Source organism: Symphalangus syndactylus, chromosome 17, assembly GCF_028878055.3.
Source record: "Symphalangus syndactylus isolate Jambi chromosome 17, NHGRI_mSymSyn1-v2.1_pri, whole genome shotgun sequence".
In the NCBI taxonomy this organism is placed as follows: domain Eukaryota; kingdom Metazoa; phylum Chordata; class Mammalia; order Primates; family Hylobatidae; genus Symphalangus; species Symphalangus syndactylus.
This window is the reverse complement of record NC_072439.2, coordinates 33,382,515-33,405,604: the sequence shown is the minus strand read 5'-3', so window position 1 is coordinate 33,405,604 and position 23,090 is coordinate 33,382,515. Positions and strand designations below refer to the sequence as shown.

The following is a 23,090-nucleotide window of genomic DNA, read 5'->3' as shown; positions in this document are numbered from 1 at the left end:
TTTCGACCCCTTGGGATAGGAAGAGGAGAGCTGAGGTAATGAAAACAATTTTTTTTTTTTTTTTTTTTGAGACATGGTCTCGCTCTATCACCCAGGCTGGAATGCAGTGGCGCGATCTCGGCTCGCTGCAGCCTCGACCTCCCGGGCTCAGGTGATTCTCCTGGCTCAGCCTCCCAGGTAGTTGGGACTACAAGCGTGCATAACTCCGCCAGGATAATTTTTTGTATTTATTGTAGAGACGGGGTTTCGCCATGTTGCCCAGGCTGGTCTTGAACTCCTGACCTCAGGTGATCCTCCCGCCTCGGCCTCTCACAGTGCTGGGATTACAAGCGTGAGCCACCGCACCTGGCTAATAGCTATTTATTGAAAGTACTGTGATAAGCATTTTAGATTCATTGTATCATTTTAAATTTACAGGGCAACTCATTGAGGTTAAAATCATTCTATCTCCTTTAGAAATTTAAAAACTGATCTTAGTTCAAGAAAGAAGTTACTAGTCAGTGATCACCGAGGCTCTAACAAGTGGAGCCTAGATTCAAAACCAAACCCTCTGACTTCAACCCCCAAACATTTACGTTCCTACATTTTACTGTACAGCCTTCCTCCTGGATAATTCAGAGATTAAAATTTTGAAGACATGTATACAGCTTGTCAGGATAGTACAGTTATTAATTCTGTGGTTACCACGTTCTTTTATATCTCAAGACTCCCAGCCCCAGGATCTAAGTCATAGCTCTTGATTATGGCCCACCCCCAGTAGGGAGCTGAACTTACTACTTCTGATATGAAAGAAGGCAGGGTGGTTGTTTCTTCCAGGTCACTCACATCTGAGATGGCCCTCAAACCCTCCTTGGTGGTCTCTGGCTGTGAGATGTTTGCGTCTTTCTGATCTTGGTAATACTGGATCAACTGCTGAACCCCAGACCTTAATGCAGGTTTAAGTGCAGCACTGATCGCTAGACCCATAGGCCCCCCTGACATCCCAGCCATGGTCATCAGAAGGTCATATCCCAGATCTATGGCCCCATCTTGGCCTCGTTCCCTGGCCTTGCCCAGGCAGTTTTGAGTAGCATAATACAAAGCTGTGCCCAGGTTGTAGAAGGTTCCCACTCCTGGCAGCAGCTGGACGACATTGTGCACACCTTGCTCCTTCTCATTCTCACAGTCATCTGTGGGGAGGGAGCGCCGGACCCTTCCTGTGCTTTGCTGCTCCCTGGTTAACAGCTGCAGAGCAGAGGCCAGGGCTTCCACTGACACGTTCCTCTCTGTGCTTCTACGTTTCTGGAGCCCTTGAAGATGCTGGATGAGGACCTGTGTAGCATTCACACCACCCTGGCGGTAGAGCTGTAGCTGTAGAGCCCAAACATCAGCTTGGCAACCAGCTTCCTCCAGGGCATTCCTTAGAGCCAGGCTTACCAAGAACTTGGGTAGAAGGTCCATGTGGCTGAAACCAGGCAGTGACTTTGGGTGCAGAAATTGGCAGGACAAGGGGTCTGAGGAGGGTGTCTGGGATTCCAAGGACAAGGGAAGGTGCATCAAGACATTTGTCTGCTTTCCATATGAAGTGGCATCCACAGGGTGCAGCAGGAGGTAGCAAAGTAGCAGCTCAACTGGTATCATGATGAGTCTGAGGCCACGCATGTCTGCAGCAGAGTACCCTAGAAAGGGGAGAAATCCGACACATACAAACCATTTCCCTAAGGGCTATGGTGAGCCCAAGACTCAGTTAGGGGGATACCTCATACATCACCTACCTCCAAGCTTTTGTACTTTTTAGAGACAGGGTCTTGCTCTGTTGCCCAGACTGGAGTGCAGTGATGGGATCACAAATCACTGCTGCCTTGAATTCCTGGGCTTAAGGGATCCTCCTGCCTCAGTCTCCCAAGCAGCTGGGACTACAGGTGCATGACACCATGCCCAGCTAATTTTTAAATTTTTTGTAGAGATGTGGTTTTGCCATCTTGCCCAGCCTGGTTCTGAACTTTGGGCTCAAGTGATCCTTCCACCTCCGCCTCCCAAAGTGATAGGCTTCCAGATGTGAGCCACCACGCCTGGCCCCAAGCTTCTGTTCTTTTTAGGTAAAGGCGTAGGAAACAGGAAATGCACCCCAATTGCTCCCACTTGGTCTCCCCCACTTACAGGTCACCAGGGACTTCTGTTTAATTTCCACCCATATATAGGGACCCCAAATTACCACACAGTCCAGTCATTGAGAAGTGAGACTGCCTTGGTAGGTTTGGTCGCTCCCTGATCCTGTTCTGCCTAGTTCTGTGTCCCATGAGGAAAGGAGATATTTGCTTTCCCCTCTGATCAGTGAAGGATGTAATCTCTGCAAATATTTGCCCATTTATACTGGCTGCTCAAACCTTGTGCCCCTTGTCACACACTCAACCTCTATACCTACAGTCCTGTTCTTTGGCATTTCCTGTATGTCCCTGCCACATTCCCACTCTAAGCTCATGATAGGAGCCAGGGAAATTCAGAATTAGGAAAGATGAGATGTTTGTGATACTCTCATTTCTCTTCATTTTAAAAATTAAATTAGCGGCTGGGTATGGTGGCTCACGCCTGTAATCCCAGCACTTTGGGAGGCCAAGGCGGGCGGATCATAAGGTCAGGAGTTCAACACCAGCCTGGCCAATATGGTGAAACCTTGTCTCTACTAAAAATACAAGAAAAAAAAATAATAACCCGGGTGTGGTGGTGGGCGCCTGTAGTCCCAGCTACTTGGGAGGCTGAGGCAGGAGAATCGCTTGAACCCAGGAGGTGGAGGTTGCAGTGAGCCAAGATCACACCACTGCACTCCAGCCTGGGTGACAGAGTGAGACTCTGTCTTAAAAAAAAAAAGAGGGGGGGGGCTGACACCTACTAAGTGGAGAGGGGCAAGGCTAACACTGGTCACATGTGTGTTTAAGAGAAGGGATGAAATAAAGGGCATTCATCTGTCCTAAGTGGTCTCCAACGTTTCTGACTACTTACTGTGTCCCATCCTTGAATACAGTCCTGGGAAAGGAGACTCCTTACCTATGTGGCATTGAATAGCTGAAGTGAGCCGGGATCAATTCCTGGATCGTTTTCTTCACAAAGCACTTCAGAATAGCTGTGGAACATTTGATAGATTATATTGTCACTGTCCATGGATATTTAAATGATCTTAACTTGAGAGCTTCTCCAACTTTTTGCCTAATTTTTCAATATGCTCCCAAGACTCATACCTGCAGTTTTTGGTGACGTTGACACCCAAAGCTTTGAACTGTGACACCAAGCATCATGGGAGATGGTTTCTCAGCAAACTCAATCACCATCTGAGCTAACTGGTAGGCCAGCCACCCCAGTGGGTATATTTGCCACCATCCATACATTTCCCAGGATGGGCAGCTGGGTACTGGGTTTATTCGCACTTCCCTAAGGGACTACTAGATTCTTCACAATGATGTTGGTATTGCCTTCCTCCCCATTGAACTTTTTCACTCTCACGGATGAGGGTTTCAGTGGTATCCTTTCCTTGCATCTGAAACTGCAGAACATGGGCCTCAGTTGGGCAGCCCACCTCCTCCAAGGCCACCCTCAGAGTTAAGTTGGACAGGTCCTCAGGCAGAGGGGCTAGGGAGGGGGCTGTGTGTAAGAGATCTTGGCAGATCCTGGGATCTGGGAGAGGAATCTGGCTCTCCATGTTCTCCAAATATGGAGAGCATGTTTGATGGATGCCCAGTCTCTGTGAAAGACGGCTGGAGGGTCAGAGTCTCATTCTGGGCATTTCTTGGAAAGGCAGACACCAGGGACAGCAGGACACAGCAAAGGAGCAGCACAGCCTGGACCATGGGGGGACAGCAGAGCAGCCCTGCTGGAAGGAAGCAGTGCTCAGGTTGGGAAGTGGAGAAAGGCTCAGGACAAAGAGACACCAAGACTGGCCAGAGCTAGAAAGTGTCTTAGCTCTTGGAAACTTTGGTTGCCCTGAACACACCTCATCTTCACTCTTAAAGGATGTTGGTGATCCTCCTATTTTGAGGAGAAACAGAGGAAAAAAACAGTCCAAACATCTCATTTGCTTTGGTATCTTCATGACCTGACTTACTATTGCTATTGTTGTTGCTGTTTTTAATCTGCCCTTTCCCAGAATCACAAGGAAACCAGAAAGTTGATGGCTTCCAAAACAGTGAAGGACAAAACATTTGCAAATATTTATGCATCTCTTCCCAGCCCAGACTTTGTCCTTCTCACCTTTGACCTATACTGACAAACTTTCCCCTTTTAGGCCCTACAGTCCTGTCCCATATCTTTTTTTTTTTTTCTTTTTCTTTTTCTTCTCCTTTTTTTTTTGGAGACACAGTCTTACTCTGTTGCCCAGGCTAGAGTGCAGTGGCACGATCACAGCTCACTGCAACCTCCACATCCCGGGTTCAAGCGATTCTTGTGTCTCAGTCTCCCTAGTAGTTGGGATTACAGTTACGCACCACCATGCCTGGCAAATTTTTGTTTTGTTTTGTTTTCTGGAGACAGTCTCACTCTGTTGCTGAGGCTGGAGTGCAATGGCGTGATCTTAGCTCACTGCAACCTCTGCTTCCCAGGTTCAAGAGATTCTCTTGCCTCAGCCTCCCGAGTAGCTGGGACTAAAGGTGTGCGCCACCACGCCCAGCTAATGTTTTTGTATTTTTAGTAGAGCTGGGCTTTCACCATGTCAGTCAGGCTGGTCTCAAACTCCTGACCTCAAATGATCTGCCTGCCTCGGCCTCCCAAAGTGTTGGGATTACAGGTGTGACCCACGGCACCCAGTGACATATCTTTTTTATCCTAAGGTTTTACCCTAAACCTATGTATGAGTTGAGGAAAAGGTCCTCCGTATCTTCTTGAGGGGAGAAAGGGTAAGGCATAATAGCTGGTGATCTCTGGGACCCCTAAACCATTTTTCTTTTCTTTTTTTTCTTTTTTTTTTTCTGAGACGGAGTTTCGTTCTTGTTGACCAGGCTGGAGTGCAATGGCATGATCTCAGCTCACTGCAATCTCCACCTCCCAGGTTCAAGCGATTCTCCTGCCTCAGCCTCCCGAGTAGCTGGGATTACAGGCATGTGCCACCATGCCTGGCTAATTTTGTATTTTTAGTGGAGACGGGGTTTCTCCATGTTGGCCAGGCTGATTTTGAACCCCTGACCTAAGGTGATCTGCCCACCTTGGCCTCCCAAAGTGCTGGGATTACAGGCTTGAGCCAGTCACAGCACCTGGTCATCATTTTTCTTATTAAAAGAATATATTGGTTGGGAAGCCAAGGCGGGCAGATGGCTTGAGCCCAGAAGTTTGAGACCAGCCTAGGCAACATGGTGAAAGCCCCGTCTCTACAAAAAATATAAAAATTAGCCAGGAGTGGTGGCATGCATCTGTAGTCCCAGCTACTGGGGAGGCTGAGGTGGGAGGATCACCTGAACCTGGGGAGGTCAAGGCTGCAGTGAGCCATGATTACACCACTGCACCATCCAGACTGGGTGACAGAGTGAGACTTTGTCTGAAAAAGAGAATATACTGGATGAGAGTTCAGGGAAACTGGACAGATTGACAAATAAGACAAAATCAGAGCAACTTTTTTTTTTCTTTTTTAGAGTCCAGTCCAGGGATTGCTCTGTCTCCCTGGCTGGAGTACAGTGGCCTGATCATGGCTCACCACAGCGTTTAACTCCTGGGTTCAAAAGATCCTCCTGCCTCAGCTTGTCAAGTAGCTGTGACTACTGGTGTGCACCACCATGCTTGGCTAAAATTTTTTTTTTTTTGTAGAGATGGGGTTTCACTATGTTTCCCAGACTGGTCTTGAACTCCTGGTCTCAAGCAGTCCTCCCACCTCAGCCTCCCAAAGTGCCATGATTAGAGGCGTGAACCACTGCACCTGGTTTATTTTTCATTTTTGTAATTCCAATGCAAAACACAAATAAAACATGTTCATCAGCTGAGCAGTAACTTTCCAAATCTAACTAAAACTCTAGGAATTAGGCTTTATCTTGGGTTTAGGGGTAACATTAGTCCAAAAATTAGGGAAATAAGACATCTGGTGCCTCCTAAAAATGGTAACAGTTCCCACATATCGTTATGGCCTAAAGTTTCCTCTGATGTCACCTCAGGCACATGGCCAAAGGGAATAGGCCAATGGCAGGGTCCTGGGTCCCTCCCTCTATTTTTTTCGGTTCTTTCAGTTCCCAGGAGTGGCCCCTGGCAATTAAGATCAAAGACAGAAGCAGAGGAGTAAGTCTCCAGGGACACAGTGCCAAGTTAGAAACAGCAAGAACTAGGTGGAAAGGAGTCCAACCCTGTCTGAAATTACTAGACCCCAAGCCCCTGGGGAATCCCTAAGACAATATATATACATATACATATACCTACATGGATAAAATATACATACACACACATATACATATACCAGGCTGGAGTGCAGTTGGCACAATCACAGCTCACTGCAGCCTTGAACTCCCGGGCTCAAGCAATCCTCCCACCTCGGACTCCTATATATCTGGGACTTCAGGCACATACCACCACACCTGGCTAATTTTTAAAATTTTCTTGTAGAGAAGGGACCTCACTACGCTGGCCAGGCTGGTCTAGAGCTCCTGGGCTCAAGGGATCCTCCTGCCTAGGCCTCCCAGAGTGCTGAGCCACTGCACCCAGCCTCCTAGGACTCTATATTTCTGTGTAGCAACACTAGAAGGAGTAAAAGATTTAACCCTTTTCTCCTAAGATCTATCACAAAGCAGAAATATCCATTCTTACCAGTTTTTCTTCATTGTACTGGAAGTTCTAACTAGTGTAATGTAGAAAGAATAAAAAATAAATGGCATAAAACTAGAAAGGGGGCCGGGCACGGTGGCTCACACTTGTAATCTCAGCACTTTGGGAGGCTGAGGCGGGTGGATCACCTGAGGTCAGGAGTTCAAGACCAGCCTCAACATGGGGAAACCCCATCTCTACTAAAAATACGAAATTAGCCAGGGCATAGTGGTGCATGTCTGTAATCTCAGCTACTTGGGAGGCTGAGGCAGGAGAATTGCTTGAACCTGGGAGGCGGAGGTTGCGGTGAGCCGAGATCGAGCCATTGCACTCCAGCCTGGGCAACAAGAGCGAAACTCTGTCTCAAAAAAAAAAAAAAACTAGAAAGGAAGATGTAGAATGATATTTATTTAAAAACAACATAGCCCTGGCTGGCTCAGTTGGTAGAACATGAGACTCTTAAAAACAACATGAGGGCTGGGCGCAGTGACTCACACGTATAATCCTAGCACTTTGGGAGGCCAAGACAGGCAGATCACAAGGTCAAGAGTTCAAGACCAGCCTGGCCAGCATGGTGCAACCCCGTCTGTACTAAAAATACAAAAAATTAGCCAGGCATGGTGGTGCGCCCCTGTAATCCCAGCTATTCGGGAGGCTGAGGCAGGAGAATCACTTGAACCTGGGAGGCGGAGATTGCAGTGAACCGAGATCGTGCCACTGTACTCCAGCCTGGTGACAGAGCGAGACTCTATCAAGAAAAAAAAAAACGCAACAACAAAAAAACAAGCAAACAAAAAAAAACATGGGGTGGGGCTTGAGACCAGGAGTTTGAGACTAGCCTGGCCAGCATGGCGAAACCTCATCTCTACAAAAAATAAAAAACATAGCCAGGGGTGGTGGTGTGCATCTGTAGCCCCAGCTACTCGGGAGGCTGAGGCAGGAGGATTGCTTGAACCCAGGAGGGGGAGATTACAGTGAGCCATGATTGTGCCACTGCACTCCAACCTCGGCGTCAGAGTGAGACCATGTCTCAAAAAGTAATAATAATAAAATTTAAAAAAGTAGTACAAAATATAAACAACATGGACTGGGCATGGTGGCTCACACACTTTGGGAGGCCAAAGTGGGAGGATTGCCTTAATCCAGGAGTTCAAGACCAGCCTGGGCAACACAGGGGAAACCATGTCTCTGCAAAAAAAAAAAAAAAAAAAATAGCCAGCTAAGCTGTCCAGCTGTGGTGGCACACGCCTGTAGTCTCATTTTCTCAGGAGGCTGAGACAGGAGGATCACTTGTGCCCAGGAGGTTGAGGCTTCAATAAGCTGTGATCATACCACTGAACTCCAGTCTGGGCGACAGAGGGAGACCCTGTCTCAAATAAATAAATAAATAAATAAAATAATAATAATTAAAAAATAAAAAAATTAAAAGAATGTGATTGTTTATGCATAAAATCCTAAAGAATACAATTTTAAAAGGACCAATAAGTTAATTTAGCAAGGTGACAAGATAAAATTTTTTTTTTTTTTTTTTTTTTTTTGAGACGGAGTCTCGCTCTGTCGCGCAGGCTGGAATGCAGTGGCTCAGTCTCGGCTCACTGCAAGCTCCGCCTCCTGGGTTCACGCCATTCTCCTGCCTCTGCCTCTCCGAGTAGCTGGGACTACAGGCGCCCACCACCGCGCCTGGCTAATTTTTTGTATTTTTAGTAGAGACGGGGTTTCACTGTGGTCTCAATCTCCTGACCTCGTGATCCACCCGCCTCTGCCTCCCAAAGTGCTGGGATTACAGGTGTGAGCCACCGCGCCCGGCTAAAATATTAATACATAAACGAATTCTATTTCTGTAGTCTAAAAACATACATTGAATGTTAACTTAGGGCCAGGTGCAGTGGCTCACACCTGTAATCCTAGCACTTTGGGAGGCCAAGGTGGGTGGATCACAAGGTCAGGAGATTGAGACCACCCTGGCTAACACAGTGAAACCCTGTCTCTACTAAAAATACAAAAAATTGGCCAGGCGCGGTATGGCTCACACCTGTAATCCCAGCACTTTGAGATGCTGAGGCGGGTGGATCACGAGGTCAAGAGTTCAAGACCAGCCTGGCCAACATGGTGAAACCCCGTCTCTACTAAAAATACAAAAATTAGCTGGGCATGGTGGTGTGTGCCTGTAATCCCAGCTACTCAGGAGGCTAAGGCAGGAGAATCGCTTGAACCTGGGCTGCAGAGGTTGCAATGAGCTGAGATCACACCACTATACTCCAGCCTGAGCAACAGAGTGAGACTCCGTCTCAAAAAAAAGAAAGAAAAAAAATTAGCCGAGTGTGGTGGCAGGCGCCTGTAATCCCAGCTACTCGGGAGGCTGAGGCAGGAGAATCGCTTGAACCTGGGAGGTGGAGGTTGCAGTAAGCCAAGATCACACCACTGCACTTCAGCCTGGGCAACAGAGCGAGACTCTGTCTCAAAAAAAAAAGAAAACGAAAAAAAAAAAAAAGAAAGTTAACTTAGAAAAACAATTCCAGCTGGTTACCATGGCTCAAGCTTGTAATACCTGGACTTTGGGAGGCTGAGGTGAGAGGATTGCTTGAGGGTAGCAATTTGAGACCAGCTTTGGCAACATAGTGAGACCCTGTCTCTACAGAAAAATAAAATGAAAAAAAAATTCCAATTACAATAGTGTTTAAAATAAACAAATAACATTCCTAAAAGAAGAAACAAGACAAGGATGCTCACTCTTGCTTATTTCTATTCAACATTGTACTGGAGGTTCTAGCCAGAGTAATTAAGCAAGACAATGAAATAAAATGTACCTGATTAGAAAGGATGAGTGGGTAACATGATGTTGCATATTAAAAAAACTCAAACTTACACACACACAGACACACACACACACACAAAATAAGTACTAATAAATGGGTTCAGCTAAGTTGCAGGACACACTATTAATACACAAAAATCAATGATATATCTATATATGTGCAATGAATAATTTGAAAATGAAATTAAGAGGGGGGAGGGGGGAGGGGGGAGGGATAGCGTTAGGAGATACACCTAATGCTAAATGACGAGTTAATGGGTGCAGCACACCAACATGGCACATGTATACATATGTAACAAACCTGCACATTGTGCACAGGTACCCTAAAACTTAAAGTATAATAATAATAAAATTAAAAAAAAAAGAAAATGAAGTTAAGAAAATTCCATTTATAGGCCAGGCGCGGTGGCTCACGCCTGTAATCCCAGCACTTTGGGAGGCCGAGGCGGGTGGATCACAAGGTCAGGAGATCGAGACCTTCCTGGCTAACACAGTGAAACCCCGTCTCTACTAAAAATACAAAAATTAGCCAGGTGTGGTGGCGGGCGCCTGTAGTCCCAGCTACTCGGGAGGCTGAGGCAGGAGAATGGAGTGAACCCGGGAGGCGAAGCTTGCAGTGAGCCGAGATTGGGCCACTGCACTCCAGCCTGGGCGACAGAGCAAAGACTCCGTCTCAAAAAAAAAAAAAAAAAGAAAATTCCATTTATAAATAGCAGCTATAAGTGTAAAATTTGTACATTGAAAACTGCATGGGTGGGGGGAGGGGGGAGGGATTGCATTAGGAGATATACCTAATGTTAAATGACATGTTAATGGGTGCAGCACACCAACATGGCACATGTATACATATGTAACAAACCTGCACGTTGTGCACATGTACCCTAAAACTTAAAGTATAAAAAAAAAAAGTCAAAGAAAAAAAGAGCTCTCATCTTTTAGAGATTCATACTGAAATACTTATGGAGGACAATATATTATTTGCTTCAAAATGGTGGAGGTGGGAAAATGTGGAGTATATGACTATGAATTGATAATTCTTGGAATTAGGTGATAAGAAATGGGTGTTTAATAGACTATTTTCTCTACTTTTGTATATATTTGAAATTTTCCATAATAAAAAGTTTAAAAAAAAAAACTACAAAACATTACTAAAAGATATTAAAGGAGACTAAAGAAGATTAAACAATGAGTTAAACCCAAAACTATCATAAGGAAGGAAATAATAGAGATTAGAGAAGAGATAAATAAAACAGAGAATACCTTTAGGCACAAATACTTGTGAAAAAATTAAAAATAGGCCCGGCAAGGTGGCTCGTGCCTGTAATCCCAGTACTTTGGGAGGCCGAGGGGGGTGGATCACGAGGTCAGGAGATCGAGACCATCCTGTTAACACTGTGAAACCTCATCTCTACTAAAAATACAAAAAATTAGCTGGGCGTGGTGGCACACGCCTATAGTCCCAGCTACTCGGGAGGCTGAGGCAGGAAATTGCTTGAACCTGGGAGGTGGAGGTTGCAGTGAGGCAAGATTGCACCACTGCACTCCAGCCTGGGCGACAGAGCAAGACTCCATCTCAAAAAAAAAAAAAAAAAATTGGCTGGGCGCGGTGGCTCACGCCTGTAATCCCAGCACTTTGGGAGGCCAAGGTGGGCGGATCATCCGAGGTCAGGAGTTCAAGACCAGCCTGGCCAACATGGTGAAATCCCGTCTCTACTAAAAATATAAAAATTAGCTGTGGTGGCGCATGCCTGTAATCCCAGCTACTCGGGAGGCTAAGGCAAGAGAATTGCTTGAACCTGGGAGGTGGAGGTTGCGGTGAGCCGAGATCATGCCACTGCACTCCAGCCTGGGTGACAGAGCTAGACTTTGTCTCTAAATAAATAAATAATTAAAACAAAAAAACAAAAATTAGCCACGCATGGTGGCAGATGACTGTAACCCCCGTTACTTGAGAGGCTGAGGCAGGAGAATCACTGGAACCAGGGAGGCGGAGGCTTCGCACCACTGCACTCCAGCCTGGGCGACAGAGGGAGACTCTGTCTCAAAATAATAAATAAATAAATAAATAAATAAATAAATAAATAAATAATACAGATAATAGAAAAACAATAGAGAAAATCAGTGCAACCAAAAGTTGGTTCTTCAAACAGATGAACAAAATTGACAAACCTTTAGCTACACTAACAACAAAAAAAGATAAAAAGACTCAAATTATTAAAGTCAAAATGAAAGTGGGAACATTACATTTTACAAAAATTAAAAGAATTATGAGAGTAATTAAACCAATTACATGCCAACAAATTGGATAATCTAGATGAAATGAACAAATTCCTAGGAACATATATCTTACCAAGACTAAATCATGAAGTAATAGAAAATTTGAAATAAACATATTGCATCAATAATCAAAAACCTCCCCAAAATGAAAAGCCCTGGACCAGATGGCTTCACTGGTGAATTCTGCCAAACATTTGAAGGAGAATTAATGCTAATGCTTCTCAAACTTTGCTAAAAGATCAAAGAAAAGGAACATTTCCTAACTCATTCCAGGGGTGAGCATTACCTTGATACCAAAGGCAGACATACACTAGGAAAAAAGAAAACATACACCAATATCTCTTATGAATACTGATGCAAAAATCCTCAACAAAATGCCAGCAAGCCAAATTTAGCAATATATTAAAAGGATTATACACTGGGATTTATTCCTGGCATGTAAAGATGGCACAGTATATGAAAAACAACAATCAATATAATTCACCACATTAACAGAATGAAGGAGAAAAATCATACAATCATCTCAATTGATGCAGAAAAAGCATTTGACAAAATTCAACACCCTTTCATGATGAAAACATTTAACAAACTAGGAATAAAAGGAAACTACCTTAATATAATAAAAGGCATGTATGAGAAACTCATAACAAACATTATATCATACTCAATGGTGAAAGATTAAAGGCTATTCCGCTAATATCAGGAACAAGAAAAGGATGCCCACTTTTACTAGTTCCATTCAACATAGCACTGGAAGTTCTAGCCAGAGCAATTAGGCAAGAAAAGGAAATTAAAGGCATCCAGGTTGAAAACGAAGAAGTGCAATTATCTCTTGTTCTTATGTTTTTTTTTTTTTTTTTGAGACGGAGTCTCACTCTGTCGCCAGGCTGGAGTGCAGTGGCTCCTTCTGGGCTCACTGCAACCTCCACCTCCTGGGTTCAAGCAATTCTTCTGCCTCAGCGTCCTGAGTAGCTGGGACTACAGGCACACACCACCATGCCCGGCTACTTCTTATGATTTTATATGTAGAAAACCCTAAAGATTTCACACAAAAAACTATTAGAACTCAGAAATGAATTCAGCAAATTAGTGGATTACAAGTCAACAAACAAGAACCACTTGCATCTCTGCATATTAACAATGAGCCATTTGAAAATAAAATTTTGAAAACAATCCCATTTACAATAGGATAAAAATAAAATACTTAGGAATTAATTTATCCAAGGAGTTAAAAGGTTTATACAATGAAAACTGTAAAACATTGCTGAAAGAAATTAAAGGAGACATAAATACATGAAAATGCATTCCATGTCCATGGATTAAAAGACTATTGTTAAGAGGCCAACAGTACCCAAAGTGATCCACAGATTCAATGCAATCCCTATCAAAATCTCAATCATGTTTTCTTGCAGAAATTGAAAAGCCCATCCTAAAATTCGTATAAAATCTCAAGGGACCCCAAATAGACAAAACAATATTGAAAAAGAACAACTTCCTCATATCACAACTTACTGCAAAACTACTATAAATCGAAACAGTGTGATACTGGCATAGCAGCAGACATATAGACCAATGGAATAGAATAGAGAGCCCAGAAATAAACTCTTGCATATGTGGTCAAATGATTTTTGACAAGGGTGCCAAGACTATTTGATGAGGGAAAAGACAACCTTTCTAACAAATGTTGCTGTGGGAAACTGGATATCTACCTGCAAAAAGATGAAGTTGAACCATTACTTAACACCATACAAATATTATCTAAAATCTAAATATAAGAGCTAAAACTATGAAGCTCTTAGAAGAAAACACAGGGGCCGGGTGCAGTGGCTCATGCCTGTAATCCCAGCACTTTGGGCAGATCACGAGGTCAGGAGATTGAGACCATCTTGGCTAACACAGTGAAGCCCCGTATCTACTAAAAATACAAAAACAAAATTAGCCGGGTGTGGTGGTGGGTGCCTGTAATCCCAGCTACTCCGGAGGCTGAAGCAGGAGAATGGTGTGAACCTGGGAGGCAGAGCTTGCAGTGAGCCAAGATTGCTCCACTGCACTCCAGCCTGGGCGACAGAGTGAGACTTTGTCTCAAAAAAAAAAAAAAAAAAGAAAACATAGGGCGAAATCTTCATGACATTGAATCTGGCAACGATTACTTGGATATAACACCAAAGACACAGGCAACAAAAGAAAAAAACGGACAAATTGGACCTCATGAAAATTTTAAAATTTTGTACACCAAAAGGCAATATCAACAAAGTAAAAAGGCAATCCACACAGAATGGGAGGAAGTATTTGCAATTATATACCTAGTAAACATTTATATCCAGAATAAATAGAGAACTCCTAAAACTCAACAAAAACAAAAATGGCCTGACTCAAAATGGGCAAAGGGCATGAACAAGCATTTCTCTAAGGAAGCTATACAGATGGCCAATAAGGACATGAAAAGATGTGCAACATCTCTAATCATTAGGGAAATGCAAATTAAAACTACAGTGAGATACTATCTCACATCCACTTCAAAAAAAAAAAAAAAAAAAAACAGAAAATAACAAGTGTTGTCAAAGATGTGGAGAAAATGGAACCCTTGTGCTTTGTTGTTGGGAATGCAAAATGGTACAGGACCTTTGGAAAACTGTATGACAGGCCCTTAAATTTGTTTTTTTTTTTTTTGAGATGGAGTTTCATTTTTGTCACCCAGGCTGGAGTGCAATGGTGCGATCTTGGCTCACTGCAACCTCTGCCTCCTGGGTTCAAGGATTCTCCTGCCTCAGCCTCCCAAGTAGCTGGTATTACAGGCACCTGCCACCGCGCCTGGCTAATTTATATATATATATATATATTTTTTTTTTTGTAGAGATGGGTTTCACCTTGTTGGCCAGGCTGGACTTGAACTCCCGACCTCAAGTGATCCACCTGCCTCAACCTACCAAAATGCTGGGATTACAGGCATGAACCGCCGCGGCCATCCACCACCAAATGGATTTTTAAAATCCATTCATTCATTGAGAGACATTTGGGTTGCTTCCATTTCTTGACTATTGGGAATGGTACTGCTATGAACACAGATGTGAAAATATCTTTTTGAAATCCTGCTTTCAATTCTCTGAGATATATATCCAGAAGTGGAATTGCTAGATTGTATGGTAATTCTATTTAAAAAATTTTAAGGGCTGGGCACGGTGGCTCTCGCCTGTGAGACTCTGTCTCAAAAAAAAAAGACTCTGTCTTTAGTGAGACTCTGTCTCAAAAAAAAAAAAAAGTGCATACATGCAAAGGAGCATTGTTCAGATTTAAAAAGGAAGGAACAGGATGGGCAACATAGTGAGATCTGGCCCCCCACCAAAAAATAAATAAACAAAATTAATGGGGTGTGGAGGTTCATGCCTGTGGTCCTAGCTACTCAGGAGGCTGAAGTGGGAGAATTGCTTGAGGCGCAGAGGTTGATGTCCATCCTGGGTGTCAGAGTGAGGCCCCATCTCTAAAAAAAAAAAAAGGAATGAAATTCTGACACAAGCTACAACATGGATGAACTTTGAGGCTATTATGATAAGTGAAATCAGCCAGTTACGAAAAGACAAATCCTGTATAATTCCACTTATGTGAGGTATTTACAGTACTCAAATTCATAGAAACAAAGTGGAAGGGTGGTTGCCACAGGCTTCTGGGAGGGGAAGATAGGCAGCTGTTGTTTAACCAATATGCAGTTTCCGTTTTGCAAGAGAAAAAGTTCTGAATGTGGGTTGTACAACAATGTAAATATACTTACCACTACTGAACTGTACACTTAGAAATGGTTGTGGGCTAGGCACAGTGGCTCATACCTGTAGTTCCAGCACTGTGGGAGGTCGAGGTGGGCGGATCACCTGAGATCATGAGTTTGAGATCAGCTTGGCCAACATGGTGAAACCCCGCCTCTACTAAAAATACAAAAGTTAGCCAAGTGTGATGGCGGGCACCTGTAATCTCAGCTACTTGGGAGGATGAGGCAGGGAGAATTGCTTGAACCCAGGAGGTGGAGGTTGCAGTGAGCAGAGATTGTACCACTGCACTCCAGCCTGAGCGACAGAGCAAGACTCTGTCAAAAAAAAAAAAAAAAAAAGAAAGAAAGAAAAAGAAGAAAAAAAGAAATGGTTATGATGATAAATTTTGTTACATGTTTTGTTTTGTTTTGTTTTTCTTTTCTTTTGAGACACAGTCTTTGTCACCCAGGCTGGAGTGCAGTGGGGTAATCATGGTTCACTGCAGTCTCGACCTCCTAGACTCAGGTGATCCTCCCACCCTAGCCTCCCGAATAGCTGGGACTACAGGCATGCACCACCACCTGCTAATTTTTTGTATTTTCTGTAGAGACGGGTTTTTGCCATGTTGCCTAGGTTGCTCAAGCAATCTGCCCGTCTTGGCCTCCCAAGGTGCTGGGGTATTACAGACGTGAGCCACCGAGCTTGGCTTGCTATGTGTTTTTTACCATACAAAAACGAAACTAAAAAAAAAAAAAAGGAAGTGAGAAAATGATTTTTTTCTAGGAGATTTTTTAAGATGAAGAAAATAAGTTTTCTGATTGAGTGAACTCACAGGGTAAGAGAAAATAGATGAATAAAGACCCATGCTTAGTGTCTTAGTTGGCTAGGGCTGCCATAACGCAAAACTACAGCCTGAATGTCTTAAGGAATATAAATTTACTTCCGACAGTTCTGAAGGCTGGAAGTACAGGATTAAGGTGTCAGCAGGTTCAGTTGCTCCTGAGGCCTCTCTAATTGGCTTGCAGATTGCCATTTTCTCACTGTGTCTTCACATGGCACATGGCCATTCCTCTATCCCCATACACTCTGGGTGTCTCTTCCTTTTTCTTTTTTTTTTTTTTTTGTGAGACAAGGTCTGATTCTGTTGCTCAGGCTGGAGTGCAGTGGTGCTATCTCAGCTCACTGCAATCTCTACCTCCCAGGCTCAAGCCATTCTCCCACCTCAGCCTCCCTAGTAGCTGGGACTACTGGTGCGCACCACTGTGCCCGGCTAATTTTTGTATTTTTTTGTAGAGACAGGGTTTCACCATGTTGCCCAGGCTGGTCTCGAACTCACAAGCTTAAGTGATCCACCCGCCTTGGCCTCCCAAAGTGCTGGTATTACGGGTGTGAGTCACCGCACTCAGCCTTTTCCTCTTCTTATAAGGACATAGGTCCTATTGGATTAGGGTTCCATCCTTATGACCTCTTTAACTTTATTTATTTATTTATTTATTTATTTATTTATTTATTTATTTATTTTTGAGATACAGTCTCGCTCTGTCACCTAGGCTGGAGTGCAGTGGCACGATCTCAGCTCCCTGCAACCTCCGCCCCCCAGGTTCAAGTGATTCTCCTACCTCTGCCTCCCAAGTAGCTGGGATTGCAGGCACCCGCCACCACACCTGGCTAATTTTTGTATTTTTTGTAAGAGACGCGGTTTCACCATGTTGGCCAGGCTGGTCTCAAACTCCTGACCTCAGGTGATCCACACGCCTTGGCCTCCCAAAGTGCTGGGATTACAGGCATGAGCCACCACACCCGGCCCTCCTTTAACTTTAATTACTGTTTTTTTGGTTTTTTTTTTGAGACGGAGTTTTGCTCTTGTTGCCTAGGCTAGAGTGCAATGGTGCAATCTCAGTTCACCACAACCTCTGCCGCCTCCCGGGTTCAAGTGATTCTCTTGCCTCAGCCTCCCAAGTAGCTGAGATTACAGGTATGTGCCACCACGCCCGGCTAATTTTGTATTTTTAGTAGAGATGAGGTTTCTCTATGTTGGTCAGGCTTGTCTCGAACTCCCGACCTCAGATGATTCACCCGCCTGGGCCTCCCAAACTGCTGGGATTACAGGCGTGAGCCACCATGCCCAGCTGCTTTTTGTTGTTGTTTTTTTTTTTTTTGAGACAGGGTTTCCCTCTGTCACCCAGGGTGTGGTGCAGAGGAATGATCACAGCTCTTTGTAGCCTGGAACTCCTTGGCTCAAGCGATTCTCCCACCTCATCCTCCCTAGTAACTAGGAATATTGGCATGTGCCATCATGCCCAGCTAATTTATTTCTTTTTAAAAAAATTTAATTAATTTTTTAGAGATGAGATCTCACTATGTTGCCCAAGCTGGTCTCCAACTTCTGGCCTCAAGCATTCCTCCCACCTTGGCCTCCCAAAGTGCTTGGATTGCAGGCATGAGCCAATTTTTAAATTTTTTGTACAGACAGGGTCTCACTTTGTTGCCTAGGGTGGTCTTGAACTCCTGGTGTTAAGTGATCCTTCTGCCTTGGCCTCCCAAAATGTTGGGATTACAAACATGAACCACTGTGCCTGGCCTTAATTACCTCTTTAAAGGCCATATAGCCAAATACAGTTGACCCTTGAACAACACCAGTTTGAATTTCAAGGATCTATTTATAGGTGAATTTTCTTCCATCTCTGCCATCCCTGAGATAGCAAGAGCAACTCCTCTTCTTCCTCCTCAGTCTATTCAATGTGCAGATGATAAGGATGAAGACCTTTATGATGATCCACTTTCACTTAATGAATAGTAAATATATTTTCTCTTCTTTATGATTGTCTCAAAAAAAAAAAAAATTAAGCTAGAGAACAGAAAAGGTTAAGATAGAGTCTTGCTCTGTTGTCCAGGCTGCAGTATCATAGTATGATCATAGTTCAATGCAGCCCCGAACTCTTGGACTCAAGGGATCCCCCGACTCCAGCCTCCTGAGTAGCTGGAATTACAGGCATGAGCTGCTGCACCTGGCCAGAGACAGGGTTTCACCGTGTTAGCCAGGATGGTCTTGATCTCCTGACCTCGTGATCCGCCCGCCTCAGCCTCCCAAAGTGCTGGGAATACAGGTGTGAGCCACCGCGCCCGGCCTCATCTCTGATTTTCAATGTGTGAATTATCATATCTGTGAAAGACTTGCTGGACTGTACAGCATTCTCCCCAAATCTCCTCTGTTGCCCCTTGCCTTTTTGTTTTTTGTTTGTGTGTTTTTTTTTGTTTTTTTGAGATGCAGTTTCGCTTGTTACCTATGCTGGAGTGCAATGGCGTGATCTTGGCTCACTGAAACCTCCGCCTTCCGGGTTCAAACGATTCTCTTGCCTCAGCCTCCTGAATAGCTGGGGTTACAGGCGTGTGCCACCACACCCGGCTAATTTTTTGTATTTTTAGTAGAGACACGGTTTCACCACGTTGGCCAGGCTGGTCTCGAACTCCTGGCCTCAAGTGATCTCCCCACCTTGGCCTCCCAAAGTGCTGGGATTACAGGCATGAGCTGCCATGCCGGGCTGTCTTTTTTAAGAGACCGGGTCTCACTATGTTGCCCAGGTTGGACTCAAACTCCTGGGCTCAAGCGACCCTCCTGCTTCAGCCTCTCCAGTACCTGGGACTATAGGTGTGTGCTGCTGCACCTGGCTTTGCTCCCTTTTTACTCCTAGGGCCATCTGACCTTTGGGAAATTTAAACTTATTTTATTTATTTATTTATTTTTGAGACGGAGTCTTGCTCTGTTGCCAGGCTGGAGTGTAGTGGTGTGATCTCGGCTCACTGCAACCTCCGCCTCTCAGGTTCAAGTGATTTTCCTGCCTCAGCCTCCTGAGCAGCTGGGAATACAGGCACGTGCCACCACCCCTGGCTAATTGTTGTATTTTTAGTAAAGACGGGGTTTCACCATATTGGTCAGGATGGTCTCAATCTCTTGACCTCATGATCCACCCGCCTCGGCCTCTCTAAGTGCTGGGATTACAGGCGTGAGCCACCTCGCCCGGCCGGGAAATTTAAACTTATTGTAACACCTCGAGCTTAACAGAATAAAGCAAGCACGTTCTGTGATTTAAAGAGTCACAAAATTTTATTATGAAGCAAAATCTTCTGGCCAGGCGCGGTGGCTCACGCCTGTAATCCCAGCACTTTGGGAGGCCGAGGCAGGCGGATCACAAGGTCAGGAGATCGAGACCATCCTGGCTAACACAGTGAAACCCCGTCTCTACCAAAAATACAAAAAAATTAGCCGGGCGTGGTGGCGGGCACCTGTATTCCCAGCTACTCGGGAGGCTGAGGCAGGAGAATGGCGTGAACCCCGGGGGGCAGAGCCTGCAGTGAGCCGAGATTGCACCACTGCACTCCAGCCTGGGTGACAGCGAGACTCTGTCTCAAAAACAAAAAAAACCTTCTTTTTTTCTTCTTTTAATACAGATGGGGTCATGCTATGTTGCCCAGGCTGGTCTCGAACTCTTGGCCTCAAGCAATCATCCCACCTCATCCTCCCAAAGTGCTGGGATTACAAGCGTGAACCACTGTTCCTTGCTGTCCCACCAGCCCCCTTTTTTTCTTTTTTTTTTTTTTTTTTTTGAGACGGAGTCTCACTCTATTGCCCAGGCTGGAGTGCAATGGCGCAATCTCGGCTCACTGCAACCTCTGCCTCCTGGGTTCAAGCAATTCTCCTGCCTCAGCCTCCTGAGTAGCTGGGATTACAGGCACGCGCCACCATGCCTGGCTAATTTTTGTATTTAGTAGAGACGGGATTTCACCATGTTGGTCAGGCTGGTCTCGAACTCCTGACCTTGTGATCTGCCCACCTCAGCCCCCCAAAGTGCTGGGATTACAGGCGTGAGCCACTGCGCCTGGCCCAGCCCCCTTTTTCAAGGTAAGAAGAATTCTCTTCACCACCATGGGTAATCACAGGCTGACATAATCATAGTTGAATATTCTATTTTATATCTAGGGAATAGTACAAGAGACTTGGTGATAATTTTTTAATTATTCAGTTAAGTACTGCCTATCTTGTAGATATTAAACCAGATGTTTAGTTGGATTTTGACTACCATACATACAGTTTGTCAAGAATTAGTACGTACTCTTTTTGTGCCTAACCCTTTTACATAAAGCACAGGACTCCTAGGACTAGTATCTACATCACAGCCCTTGAATAAGGCCCACAGCGAGGAGAGAACTGAGTTTTCTTCTGAAGCCTTGCCTTCCAAGGCCATGGTTGTTATTTGTCACCCCTTGGTGACTCATATATGTGGTGCCCCCACCCCTCCATCCCTGATGTCTGGTAGAAGGGCGTTTGCTTCTTTTTCTTTTCTCTTTTCTTTTCTGAGATAGAGACTTGGTCTGTTACCCAGGCTGGAGTGCAGTGGCACGATCTTGGCTCACTGCAACCTCCGCCTCCTGGATTCAAGTGATTCTCCTGCTTCAGCCTCTTGAGTAGCTGGGATTACAGGCACGTACCACCACGCCTGGCTAATTTTTGTATTTTTGGTATAGACAGGGTTTCACCATGTTGGTCAGCCTGGTCTCGTACTTCTGACCTCATGATTCGCCTGCATCAGCCTCCCAAAGTGCTGGGATTGCAGGTGTGAACCACCACGCCCGGCCTGTTTGCTTCTTTTTCATAGGAATGCTAGATTAGCTGTGAATCCCAGCCTTCACTGCAGGTTTAACACAGAGAGTCTGTGGATCCCCCTGACAGCCTCAGTATGATCATCAGGAGGTCACGGCCAAGGTCTATGGCTCCATATCTGCCTCATTCCTGGGGTTTGACAGAGTAGTTCTGAGCAGCAGAGTACAAAGCTGTGCCTGAGTTAGTAGCAGATTCCCACTCCTGGTGACAGCTAGACTGCATTATAGACATGCTGCTCCTGCTTATGCCCACAGTCTATAGTAGAGAAGGTACACTTGCTCTGAATTAGGCTGAACCCTGCCTAGCAGCTACAGAACAGACATCAAGATACTCCCTGGGAAGCATCTACCTGGGCTGCTGTCCTTATGGCACCTTGTATCTGGTTGAATAAGCCCTGCATGTGTTCACATCCTCCAGCCTAGAGATGATGGTCATGGTCTGAAAGGAGCCCAGGGCTCAGAAGACATCTCATGCAATAACCTTCAGCTTCTGTGCCTTTTAAGTTGGCCCCAAGAAAAGAGAATGGGACTCAATTATTCTTCTTGGTCTCCCCATTCCAGATCACTAGACTTCCTCTGCTTCACTTCCTAATTATGGGGCCCCAAATTACTACACAATCCCATCAGTGAGAAGTGGGACTGCTCTGATAGGTGTAGACACTCTGCCCACTTCCCTGTCCCATGAGGAGGGGAGATGATTGCTTTCCCCGATACTCAGTTAAGGGACATGATCTCTACAAATATTTGTCCTTATGTTAAAATCTTCAGCCTCAAAAGACATTGGCATTTCCGTGTCCCTGTCACATTTCACCTCCAGTTCACAAAAGAGGCCACAGAGACCCACAGTCAAGAGAAATAAGAAAACTGTGATTCTGATATAAAAGCAGCTTTTTATTTCTCTTTTCAGTTTGCAAATTAACGTAAGCAAGCTACAGCATTTGGGTGGGGAGTTAGAAAGTATAAAGAAGATGAATGGGGAAAGATAACAATACCCTTCACATCTAGTACATAATAAATCCACAGTATTTGACAACTGAAAGAAAGATAAATTGGGGAGAAGAAATAGGAGCTAGGAACTACTAAGAGAGGGGCAAAGCTGATTCTAGTCACATGTCTTTTAGCTCTGGGATCAAGTGAACATACATCTGTCCTAAGCTGTTCCCATCATTCTTTTTTCCTCTTCTTTCTCCTCTGTTCAACATTTCTAACTACCTGCTATGCTATGCTGAGTCTCTGCACACAGGTCTATCAGAGACAGTTGAGAAAGTAAATGTAGTGGTAGGCTAAATCAGCCTGAAAATATTTCTAAATAAGCCTGAAAATATTTCTTTATCAAGTCCACCAAAATGAGTTTCAGAATTTTTGTGGCATGAATGAAAAAGTACATCTAATCTTCTATGTATAAGCATTGCGAAGTTTTTTTAAAAAAATTCTTTAGAGTTTGTTTATTGAAAATTTGAAGCAGAAAATGAAAAGTAAAGATTTTCAGGCCGGGCACAGTGGCTCATGCCTGTAATCCCAGCACTTTGGGAGGCCAAGGCGGGCAGATCACCTGAGGTCAGGAGTTTGAGACCAGCCTGGCCAACATGGTGAAACCCCATCTCTACTAAAAATACAAAAATTAGCTGGGCATGGTGGCGGGTGCCTGTAATCCTAGCTACTTGGGAGGCTGAGGCAGGAGAATTGCTTGAACCTGGAAGGCAGAGGTTGCAGTGAGCCAAGATCGTGCCACTGCACTCCAGCCTGGGTGACAGAGCAAGACTCCCTCTTAAAAAAAAAAAAAAGTTTTTACAGTTTCATTAAGTTCCATACTTTAAGGACTAAAATATAATAAAAACTATTTCTGCTATATCTAT

General features: G+C 44.6%; 1 protein-coding gene across 1 annotated transcript; it reads right to left on the bottom strand.

Annotated features, from left to right (window-relative positions):
* Positions 1–14: 14 nt before the first annotated feature.
* On the bottom strand, positions 15–2,322 carry APOF (apolipoprotein F). Its single transcript, XM_055249149.2, has 2 exons — positions 2,195–2,322; positions 15–1,658 (listed from the first exon to the last, which is right to left on the bottom strand). The coding sequence occupies exons 1-2, from the start codon at positions 2,277–2,279 to the stop codon at positions 694–696; spliced, it is 1,050 nt and encodes a 349-aa protein (XP_055105124.1). The 5' UTR covers positions 2,280–2,322; the 3' UTR covers positions 15–693.
* Between the last annotated feature and the right edge of the window lie 20,768 nt (positions 2,323–23,090).

What these genes read in the sequence shown, in the direction of transcription:
- APOF (XM_055249149.2), bottom strand. Translation starts at nt 2,279, where the DNA reads ATGGGACACAGAACTAGGCAGAACAGGATCAGGGAGCGACCAAACCTA. An exon ending in CTCAATGACTGGACTGTGTG is followed by an intron (nt 1,659 to 2,194) that starts GTAATTTGGGGT and finishes TCCCCTTTCTAG; the next exon opens with GGTACTCTGCTGCAGACATG.